The sequence below is a fragment of the Lithobates pipiens genome, unplaced genomic scaffold (assembly GCF_037356315.1).
Source record: "Lithobates pipiens isolate NorthernLeopardFrog02 unplaced genomic scaffold, aLitPip1_a1.2 Scaffold_8, whole genome shotgun sequence".
Classification (NCBI taxonomy): domain Eukaryota; kingdom Metazoa; phylum Chordata; class Amphibia; order Anura; family Ranidae; genus Lithobates; species Lithobates pipiens.
The window spans coordinates 495,266,829-495,278,940 of NW_027507903.1; the positions used below are offsets into that span (position 1 = coordinate 495,266,829).

A 12,112-nucleotide genomic window follows, 5' to 3' on the forward strand; every position below is an offset into this window, starting at 1 on the left:
GGTCCAGGCATTTTCTTTTCAGTTCTGGGAAGAGTGGGTAAAGATTGTCTGGGGAACCTGGCTAGCAGTTTTAACCCTTCAAAAAAAAGTGTGATTTGGTAAGACAAACACTTTAAATATCTGCTTCTTGAAAAAAACCTCTTTGCTTTGTAACTATCAAGATTAGAAAATCATGAGATCTTTTTCTACAGTCTTGATGGCAGGATTAGTTGGAAGGACAAGGCATCGTACACACAGGCATTTTCTATGGTTTGTCCAACAACTGCAGCAAATCACAGGCTCACAGTCTGCTTTTCCTAAGACCCCATGCACACTATACAACTTTTGTTGTCCGATTTCCTTTAGATGTACCAAATCCATGTAGTGCTAGGGCCTTGTGAACACACAAAACTGTATTTGTTACTCTGTGCCAAACCACCAGTGTCCTTTGGGTTGTTCTCCATAGTTCTGGCCTTCCTTTTTATGCAGAAACAGCATCACCTGCAAAAGTAGAAGAGGGTTTTTATTTACCTGTGCTACCTCCCTTGTAGTGCAACAGCCTCTTCACATCCAGCACTTCAAAAGCCTATTCCACCTCTGTGTGCTGTGGTCTCTCCCACTTGTGATAAGGCATTGTCAGCGTGCTTTGATGGGTAAATGCAGCATGCTTTTGATACCATTTAATTTTTTTTCCGAGTACAGTTGCCCTCTATGTGACCAACTCGGCTGCTTTTGTATTGCCATAGATTTTTTTTTTTTAAATAACAAACTAACATATCATACTTGCCTCCACTGTACAGCTTGTTTTGCACAGAGTGGCCCCGATCCTCGTCTCCTGGGGTCCCATGGCGGCTTTTGCGGCTTCTCCCCACATCAGATAACCCTAGGAGAAGCGCTCTCCCGAGGGGGGTTACCTTGTGGGCGAGCTCCCAAGTCCAGCATTTGGCATTCATAGCCACCAAATGTATGACTCGTCTCTGTTATAAAAAAAAAAAAAAAAAAAAAAAAAACATGTCATACTTGCCTCCACTGTGCAGGTCCTTTTGCACAGAATGGCCCAAACATCCTCTTCTGGGGTCCCCCAGCGGCTCTCGGGTCTCCTCCCCACATCAGATAACCCCCTGGGAGAAGCGCTCTCCTGGGGGGGTACCTTGCGAGTGTGCTCTGGATTCCAGCATTTGCGTCCATAGACACAAATGCCAGACTCGGCCCCGCCCCCGGCATCATTGGATTTGATTGTCAGCAGCGGGAACCAATGGCTGCACTGCTATCAATCTATCCAATCAAGAGCCGAGAACTCCAGGCAGAGGAAGAGTGCTTCTCTGGCGTGGGAAATTCCAGGGCTCAGGTAAGTAAAACGGGCTGGTCACTGCTAGGTATTTTTTCAACTTAATGCATAGAATGCATTAAGGTGAAAAAACACAAGGGTTTACAGCCCCTTTTAAAGTGTTACTAAACCCACAACATTAAAATTAATCTGTATGGTGCAGTAAAGCATGCTTGTTATACTCACTGTGACACCTAAGGGGTTAATCCTTTGCATTGTGTAAAAAGGCTGTTTGATCCTTTCTTCTCTGATCCTCCCCTTCTTCCAGAATCCCCAAACCATCTCCGGATAGTAGAGGCTAGGGGACAAGCTGCGTGTGCTCAGTTTGGTGTGTATTGCTAGAATTTTCTTCTTCTTTTTTTTTTTTTCTTGGAAGAGTGTTTGTGATTAGCACAGGACCAATCAGCGCTGTCCAGAGGGTCAGGGGTCCTGCCTCCTCGTAGGACAATTAGAGTAGAATGAAAACTCCTACAAGCTTTAACCAGACACTGATAGAAGTTACAAGACTGCTATATACTGCTGATGAGAGGTTTTTTTTTTTAGCAGTTTATATTTGCTAAAACTATTGCATTTTCATGTTCTGTGTACTGTGGGAGACCAGATCTAGTGAATGCAGGGTCCTAGGTTTAAGAACACTTTAAATATTGAGAAGTTATGAAGCAAACAAAAGCCCGTTGACACTGGCCCTAATCCCTTTTCTTTTGTCAGTGATGCTTTTTAACTTATTTTTCAACTCTGAGACGAAGTCACTCTAAGAGCCGATTTACATTTCTGCAGTGCAGTAACATTTGTTACAGGAGTTACTGTGTTGTGCCATTTATTTGACTGGCACACATATGCACTAAGGCAGAAGGAGTGTGCTGCATTCCTAGTAAATGGTAGTTTCCATGTGTAGTCAGCCCTATTTACGTCAACAGGCTGCCCTAAAAGCAAGGCATGTGTTGTTTTTTTCTGTTTTTTTTTTTTTTGGATAGAGTTTGGTAAAAAAACTTCTTCTGCTTTAGTGTTTTTATTGTCATCAAGTTAGGGTCCTTTCACACGGGCTGTCCGATCAGGGACACTTGTCAGTTTTTCAGGCAGACCTGATCAGACCCTCTAGTGTCTACTATGGAGCGGCGGATGTCAGCAGACACATGTCCGCTGACGCACGCCGCCATCCGATCAGATCCTGCCTGAAAAAAATGGATGGCTGGTGGTCCTATTTTCAATCTGTCCGGCATTTCAGATAGAAATGGACAGGCGATCCGTTTCCATCCGAATCCCCCATAGAGAAGAGCGTGACTGTGTCCATGTCTGCCCTGCACAGCGAAGCGGACACAGACTTGTCATCCGCCTGCTTTGCGGGGATCACCGGAGCAAGTGGAATCTACTACACTGAGGCACCTGTGTGAAAGGGGCCTTAGGGAGATATTTCCTATCCATGTGAAACCTGTACAAGAAATGAAGAGTGCAGTTGTAGCTGACAGAGGAAGGCAAAGCTTTTATCAGGGGTCGCAAGCTGGCGGCCCTCCAGCTGTTGTGAAACAAGAAGTACCATCATGCCTCTGCCTGTGGGAGTCATGCTTGTAACTGTCAGCCTTGCAATGCCTCATGGGACTTGTAGTTTTGCAACAGCTGGAGAGCCACCAGTTTGAGACACCTGATCTAAGCATTTCTCACTCTATTAATAAGTGTGTTTTTGTCTCCGCCATTGTTGGAAAGATTTTCCCATTACTTCCTGCTCTGACAAGAAAGCAGGGGGAACTCTCCTCAACAGAATTGCAGATGGAAGTACAAAAACACTTGACAGAGGCTCTAACTCTTGCTTGTTCTACTCAAGATAAAATTAAAAGATTTAGCCGGAGTTGGGCTTTAAAGTTCTGTGCAGCAAAATAGTTTGTAAGCATAACAAGATACATTTCATTTTAAATGTGAATAAAATGTTTAAAATACATTTCATATACTTTTTGTGTCCATAAAAGTGGAATATGTAATTGAAATGAAAAATTGTCTTTTACTTCTAAATCTTATGCAATCTATTAAACGGAAACCATTTTCAATTTTGAAGCATGTCTACACGAAACTAAAGATGGGCATGAACTTCCAGAAGTGTTAATTTATGCCTAAACAGTACCCAATATATTAGTTAATTTTCTCATAGCTGTATATCCGTAGTACTGTAGTCTCACCAGATTTGGAATTTGATTGGGCGATGCCATTACAGGCAGTCCCTATAGGTTCTGTAGGTTTGTTCTGAAAGTGATTGTAAGGGTTAGTTTTAAAAAATTAAATAAAATAACAAACATATCATACTTACCTCCACTGTGCAGCTCGCTTTGCAGAGTGGCCCCGTACCTGCTCTTCTGGGGTCCCTTGGCGGCTCTTGAGGCTCCTCCCACATCAGATAACCCCCTAGGAGGAGCGCTGTCCGGGGAGGGGTTACCTTGCAGGTGTGCTCCCGAGTCCACAAATGCAGGACTCGGCCCCACCCCCTAGCACTTGTGCCATTGGATTTGATTGACAGCAGCGGGAGCCAATGGCTGCGCTGTTATCACTCTATCTAGTCAAGAGCTGAGAACCCCAGGCAGAGAGACACCGCATCCCTGTGGGTCAAGTTCTAGGGCTCAGTTAAGTAAAACGGGGTGGCAGGTCACTGTCAGGTGTTTTTTCACCTTAATGCATAGGTTTACAACCCCTTTAAGTTTAATTTGTATGTAAGATGGAGCAGGTACATTTGTTTTTTTTAAAGTGTAACTCCAAACAAAAAATAATAATTGTTACGTTTTTTTGGATAGCATAGCGAAGGGCTAACACTCTTGTAACATTTGTTTTGTTGTCTGTGTCCCTGTTCAGAAGATTTCACCTCACTTTCAGTCCCTGTGACAATTGGATTTTAAAAATTTTGGATTGTTATGGAAACAAGGATTGGTGATTACCGTAAATCTTCAGCGGAGACACCTTTTTTTTTTTCCCATAGTAACTCTTACTGGAGTGAATTTGCCTTCCTTGGGGTAGATTTCCTCTCACTTCCTGTTGTCTCCCTCCATTTGTAACTCGGGGACTGCTCCTACTGTGCTGTTTACTGTTTGTGTGCTGTCACTTCCTAAAGGAAGCTGCACCTGGGGACTTGCAGTGCAAGGATCTCCCTGTTTCTGTTTGAATCACTGTGTTGGATATGCATTCTCCACTTCTTTCTTCAACATTACCCTACCAAACATCAGGGGAAGCCCTGTCATGAAGGAGCAAAGCACTGCCTCCACACAGACACAGTACAGAACAACACATAGTAAGTCAAGAATGAGGAAAGATCAGCATAAAAGCGGCAACACATAATACTGGTGACTTTTGCCCTCTGCTTGCCATTTTTTTTTTTTTTTTGGGCACAGGACAGGACCGCTTAAAAGTAAACCTGGGTTGAGAGAAATATAGTCTGTTGCTATTGACCTCCTGCCTGGTAGTCGTACTGATCTTTTGACTTCAGTACTATGACCAGGAGGAGCAGGCAGCAAATTAAGCCACAGAATTAAAACACTACATGCAAATGAAGCCTTCGGCGGACCCTGCCATTCCTGCCCCCCGGACTGCTTGCTGACTCTGCGTCAGTGATGTTATCAACAGAAAAATTGGATCGTTTAGTCCTTACAAACATGCAAGTGCTTTGCTACCTAGGAGTATGGTGCTTTGTTACTCGCTTGTTGACTGTATAAAATTTATGGCGGCAAGGTGGCTCTCCTGCGCCAGATCACGTACTAGGTACCCACTGGTGACCTGGCTGTGCTGTGATTATATACAGCAGATGGCAATTAGCAGGTGCTGGTCAATTGATGACTGCCAACACCCGCCGATCGTCAGGAGGATACGCAGGACAGAGCCCTGCCTATGTAAACAAAGCTCTGTCCTGTCAGCAGGGAAGTAATAGATTCTCTTTCTCTGAAAAGTGGGGAATACAATCCATTACTTCCTTTAGTAAAAGCACCACACACAATACACCAAAACACTGGCTAGGCACACAGCCCTTTGATCACCCTAATGTTTAACCCTTTCCCAGCCAGTGTCATTAACCCTTTCCCAGGGTTATTTTCTAGCACTGATCACAGAAAGTGTCAGTGTCCAATTGTCCGCCGCAATATCGCAGTCCCGTTATAAATCGCTGATTGCCATTACTAGTAAAAATTAAGTAAATAAATATTCCATTGTGTATCCTGTACTTTGTAGATGCTATAACTTTTGCCCAAACCAATCAACATACGCTTATTGGGATTTTTTTCCTACCAAAAATATGTAGCAGAATACATATTGGTCTAAAATTAATTCATGAAGAAATTTGATTTTTACAATTTTTTTTTTTTTATTATTGGATATGTTTTATAGCAGAAAATAAAAACATTTTTTTTCTTTATTTCAAAATTGACGGTCTTTTTTTTGTTTATGATGCAAAAAATAAATAGTGCAGAGGTAAATACCACCAAAAGAAAGCTCTATTTGTGGGGAAAAAAAGGACATACATTTTATTTGTGTACATCGTTGCAAGACCACACAACTATTGGTTAAAATAACAGTGCCGTATCGCAAAAAATGGCCTGGTCATGAAGAGGGGTAAACCTTCTGGAGGTCAAGTGGTTAGACAAGTATTTTGTTTTGGGAAATTTTCTGGTTTTAAATAAAACCTTTCAAATACCTGAGGAAATTAGAATGAGCATATCACACAGAAGAAACCTCAGTGGAAAAAAAAAAAAAAAAACTCGGAGTCTTTATTTTCTTTATATTTTTTTATGCTGTCAATAAATAAACACAAATACACAAAAACATAAAGCAGGAAGATCCTGAAGTAAACCAATGGAAGTGAGTGCCACATCTTCTGCCACCAACTTTTCAATGCACTTATTGTCTGCTCAGTCTAAGTTATTTATTACTTAACATTCTGCATGTAAACCAATAGAATCCATTATTGAATCTACAGCATCTGTCAGACAGCAGTTTATGCAGAAGCATTACAGCTCTAGAAACTACAGACTTTAGCTCTCACCTATCTTTCAGTTGGGGATAACTCCAAGGAAACGTGGAAAGCAAGGCTCAGATGAGTAAATTACATACTTTGTACATTCTAGTCCCAGGTCCTGCAGTCAAAGTGCTTAAAATAAAACTGGTGTTCTGCTGCTGTTGCTTAAATCGCATACTTTATGGAAGACTTGCCTGCCTGTTTGGCCTTCTCCAGGGCTGACAGACCAAAGCTGTTCCTTGTTGCTGTATCAGCCACCTGTTAAGCTGAACTCCTGGCTGGAGAAAAAGTTACCTTTGCAGTGAGTCTCAGCTCGTTTTTTTTTAGAGGTATGACAATGCAACGAATTATATATGTTATTCCTCATTTACCTGGGAGATGGTGCTTTGTGATTCTCCCAGGATGTGGACAGGTCTTCTGTATCACCACGTAAAATTCAGGACTGCTGGTCCTGCATTGTACATTATGAGGTCCGAGAGCTATCACCAGTTTGGCTACAAAGAGGTGCTACTTTGGGGGGGGGGGATCGGTCTTGCAAGAAGGAGGAAGCCTGGGAAGCAAAGAATAAGGCAAGTATTTCAACATATTCCTATCCCTTTGGATAGGACAACAGTTGAACTCTTTCAGTGCAGATGAGGCACTATTTCTCTAGTCGAAATTTAGCTTAACAGGTCGTAGGTAGAGCAAAGGACAGCTTTGTTCTCAGTTCAGACTTAAGTGGTATGCAGTGACAAGTCTTTAGCTTACAAATCTTGGTGGCTTTTTTCTCAGGACTTATGTCCAACTTCGTTCACTTATCTCCTTGCTTTCTCTCTCCATTTGATAGGTTATCTTGGAGTTTCCTTTCATACTCCACTAAAACAATTTGCATTCAAATTGATGACCCTTTTGCTATGCAACTTAATTTCTGGGTCTATGACCCATCCTGTTTGACTGACCATACAGCTTTACTAAATCTGTACCCCAGCATAATTCCTCACCCTCACATGCAAAAATGTGTTCTCTGATTCCAGCACCACCCACACTGAGCCTGATATGGCTTTACTAATAAACTGCAGTGGAAGGGTGGCTACACTGCACAGATTCACACAGAGTCAGCAGTTCTGTTCAAATGGTTTGCACTTTATCCATAACGAGTGCTTAGGGGAATAGTGCTGTGTGGTTGGTCTGGAAACTGGAAAGCATTTAAAGCAGTGGTTCTCAACCTTTCTTAGGCTGTGACCCCTTGATAAAATTTCCCAAGTTGTGGGGATCCCTAAAAGTAAAATTATTTTCCTAGCGTGGAATGCCACCACCCAAGACAAGACAAGTAATTTTGTGTCCCTAAACCACGGACATTTAGTGCTCTGAGTCCCTTTCTCTCGTTCACTATTAAATCCTCTTATGGTACATTTTAGGATGTACCACTCTTCCTCTTTGTTCTCCTTTCTTTTCCTTTTACCTTTCTATCCCAATTTCTTGTTTTCCCCCCCATCCCTCTCTCTAGCCATCTTTCTTGTTCTTACTCTTATTCTTTACCTTTTTCTTTGTTCCTCCCTCTCTTTCCCTATCCCTTCCATGTAGTCTCTATTTTATTCCTTGGTGGGGAGTGGGAGGAGTTGGGACGAGTGGCAGTTCTGGTGGGGGTTAGGATCAGTGGCAGTGCTGGGGGAAGTTCTGATCAGACAACTTAAGTTCCCTTGATCAAGGTCATCTGCTGATCTGAGAACTGTAGTGGGGACTTTTAATGGCAAATCTGATCACAGGTAGTGTTACTCCAGCTGACTTCTAGTCTGTCCCCCAGCCATGCCGTGAACTGAATGGGTGGCTGCGGGCTCCAGAAACAGCCCAGCTGGGCGACAACAGGCTCCAGAGACAGCCCTGTTGGGTGGCCACGAAAAGGCTGGGAGAGTGGCTCGGGCTTCAGGAACAGCACAGGATTTGGTGACCCCTGGCAAATCGTCATTCGACCCCCAGGTTGAGAACCACTGATTTAAAGAGTCACCTGATACAACTGAGAACCTGTCATATTTGCACACATGAAGTCTGGTAGTGTAAGCACTGGAAGAACAATAGATTTTACCTAAGGATCAAGTAATAAGACTTGGTTTACATGAGCAGAAGCAGTCTTAAATCACAAAACAATTAAATTTCCAGGAATAGTTTTGGAATTCTGGATCGGTGTGATGGAATAGCTAGGCATATAAGATATTGCATTAAAGGGCAGAGTACTTGCCAACCAAGGATTGACTCCTTAGAACATTATAAATTTCATCTGCCTTGATGCAAACCTCCCTAGTAGTCTTCTTCATGTTTTCAAAGATTCCATCAGTTATATTTCTGTTGTTTTGTTGAAGGACCAAAACAAGACGCCTCATTGAACCAATCATCACAGTCTGTCCAGATTTCTTTTCTTGAGGAAGACAATTATATTCTGGGTCTAGATTGAGTACCCAGAAACAACTACCAATAATCATGAACCTATACTTGCCTATCTGAGGAAGACATAATCTTGTATTACAGTGCAATTAGGCAAAATTGCAGTAGATGATGGAATGGCTTCAGCTTTTTGCATATAAGTCAAATGGCATAATTTCTAAAGAGCATATATGTAAGGGGTGCAACTTGGAGTCCTCTAGATCAGTGTTTCTTAACTCCAGTCCTCAAGGCACCCCAACAGGTCATGTTTTCAGGATTTCCCTCAGATGAAACGGCTGTGATAATTCCTCGGGACGTATGCCCAGTGAAGCTGATCAAATCATCTGTGCAAAATAATGGACAGACTAAAAACATGACCTGTTGGAGCGCCTTGAGGACTGGAGTTGAGAAACACTACTCTAGATGGCTGACAGGAACACAGTGAGGCGGTGGGTTTAATGCGGGTGACATTTTTATCTGGATTTAAATGGCTATATCTGCAACTTGCAGCATTTTCTTGGGGTAATGCCTGAAAGTCTCAGACAATGGCAGCATTAAACAGGACATGTTTTTCAAGCGTTTCGCAGAACAGGACTGAAAAACTGCTTTAAACTTGTATAAGACAGGATCTTCATTAAACTTGATCTTTGCATACTAGTCGTAAAAGACCAGAAAAAACTGTACTCTGGAGTTGAAGCCCAAGTCATTAGTAGCGTGAGATGGCCTGAGGTTGGTCATATACAGGCCAAGACCATTTGCTGATATTGAAATAGGATAGCTTGAGATTTTTTAACATTGACCATATACAGAACAAGTCTGTTGAACAATTTCTGTGGAAGCATGTAATAATCTCTGTGCATATGAAGCACATGTGATCCTATTGGTGGACCATATTGAGTGACTGATATCTGTTGCATGGACACTGATGTGAAGGAACTTTGTTGTTTTATGTTCTCTTTGGGATGGGCTCCAAATTACGACCATAAAAGCTGCAAAGGGGAGTTTCTTGTCTTGTACTTGTATGTGAAAGAAGGGTTATCCAAGGGTCTAATCATGTTTATGGCTTGCTTAAAGTATATCTAAAGCAAAAACTTTTTTTTTAAACTTGGATGGAGTAGAGAATGGTTAGAACCTCTGTTTGTTTGGTGCCTGTGTCCCATTGGGAACATTTACTTTCACAACCTGTCCCACAGACACAATAGAAACTGAAAAATGTAAAGGAAATCTTTACAAAAAAAACGGAAAATCCCCTCTTAGACAGGCATCCCCTCTATTCCTGTTCTAGTGACTACTGAAACATTTTGGCTTTCCCATCACTTTCTGTCCTTAAGAAAATGATCACAAGGAAAATTCATGAGCAGTAATTCTAACCGCAGCGACAGACAATAAATCAGAGGTTTTTTATCCATCCATACTCTATTTCAACTTCAAAAATGTTTTTACTTTAGGTACATGTTAAGCTGAACTGCATGTAGCCCCAACACTTCAATGGTGAAGCTCAGCTCTAGTGTCTGAAGAACATTTTGTATCTCACCCTGATCTTGACCGATATTTTGACTTCCTGAAGGTTGAGTACCATGGGTAGGGAAACCTGGATCACATTTTCATGCTTTTTTTTTTTCTTAACTATGTACACAAGGGGACACCACGGAAGCAGACATCTGGGAGTCTGGCTATCTGGAGAGGAATCCCAGTGGTTGAACAATGTCATGTTTTCTATTTCCAACTGGTTGGGAACATTTAAAAGCATCTTCAGATATCAGTGGTAAGCTTCTAAAGTTCATTAAGCCCAGTTGCCATTGCCTTATAACAGCGGTTGATACAATTCTTGAACGGAAGATTTGAGGTTCTGAAGGGACTGGATCAGATGTTTCAATGCGATCCTATCACAGAGGGCATGATTGAAAGGATCATTGTATTTTATCTGTAAATTTGGGTGATGCTGGACTGAATATACCTCTTTGAAGGCTATAAGAACCAGAGATTAGTCAGAGAACAGGCTGGCAAAGGATTTCCTCAAGTTTCGAATGGTTTCAGCTTTTGCTTCATCCTCATTACTGGAACCTTTTTGTGAGGGATCGGAGATATTGAAATTGTTGGTCAGTGACTGGGATTTGCTGAAAAGCAAAAGCAAAGTGTTAAAATAGTTACTGTAACTCTAACTGGATGATATTTATTTGCTATGTATGCTGTATCAAACAATTGCCAGTTTTGTCATAAAATGCAGTTTTTCCCCTCCCCCCCCCCCCCCCCATCCTTTCTACATCATAGCGCTGTTAATATCCTCCTGCCCTTTCAGCCACTTCCTGTTTATATGCATTAGCATCAGCTGTACATTATTGGACTGGTTCCCTGGTGGTCCGAATATAAACCATATTACCAAAAGAATTGGGACGCCTGCCTTTACACAAACGTGAACTTTAATGGCATCCCAGTCTTAGTCCATAGGGTTCAATAGTGAGTTGGCCCACCTTTTGCAGCTATTCCAGCTTCAACTCTACTGGGAAGGCTGTCCACAAGGTTTAGGAGTGTGTCTATGGGAATGTTTGACCATTCTTCCAGAAGCACATTTGTGAGCTCAGGCACTGATGTTGGACAAGAGGGCCTGGCTCATAGTCTCCACTCTAATTCCTCCCGAAAGTGTTCTATCGGGTTGAGATCAGGACTCTATGCAGGCCAGTCAAATTTCTCTACCCCAAACTCACTCATCCATGTCTTTATGGATGCTTTTTTTTTTCTTGCTTTTGAACACTGGTCCAAATCATTTGGTGGAGGGGGATTATGGTGGGGGGTTGTTTTTCAGGGGTTGGGCTTCGCCCCTTAGTTCCAGTTAAAGAAACTCTTAAGGTATCTGCATACCAAGACATTTTGGACAATTTCATGCTCCCAACTTTGTGGGAACACTTTGGGGATGGCCCCTTTACTGTCAGAGCCATCTTTAATATTGATTGGACCCTGGGCAAAACTTTTCTTGGCCCCCCCCCCCCCCCCCCCATGCAGTTTTGCTCTCCACCTGCTCTGAGACATACAATAGCAGCTAGACTAAAAATCAGTTTACTGAATCAGATCAGGCAGCTAATGCGATTGGTTGCCAGAGGTTAAAGTGTATCATTACCGCTCACTGACTGGTTGCTAGAGGTTACAGCACACATTACAGCTCACTGATTAGTTGCTAGAGTTTACAGCACATGATTTCTGCTTGTTGAGATTACTGTACAGTAATACTGCTCACTTATTCATTGCTAGAGGTTACAGCACATCATCTCCTCACTCCAGGGGCCATGCTATACATATAGATGCCACCTTTATTTGCATATCTATGCATCTATTTACATATGAATGCTGCTGCTATTTACATATGAATGCTGGTTATTTACATGTAAACACAGGGTCTGCAGTTGAGTCATCTGTATACAACAATAGGGCAGAGC

At 42.3% G+C, this 12,112-nt stretch overlaps 1 protein-coding gene across 1 annotated transcript in view; it reads right to left on the minus strand.

Annotated features, from left to right (window-relative positions):
- Positions 1-6,035: 6,035 nt before the first annotated feature.
- The window catches only part of SYN3 (synapsin III), a 600,616-nt gene continuing 594,539 nt past the window's right edge, over positions 6,036-12,112 (minus strand). Inside the window, exon 14 of the mRNA XM_077469161.1 lies at positions 6,036-10,798. Coding sequence (XP_077325287.1) covers positions 10,666-10,798 — 133 coding nt within the window. The 3' untranslated portion in view covers positions 6,036-10,665. The remainder of the gene's footprint in view (positions 10,799-12,112) is intronic.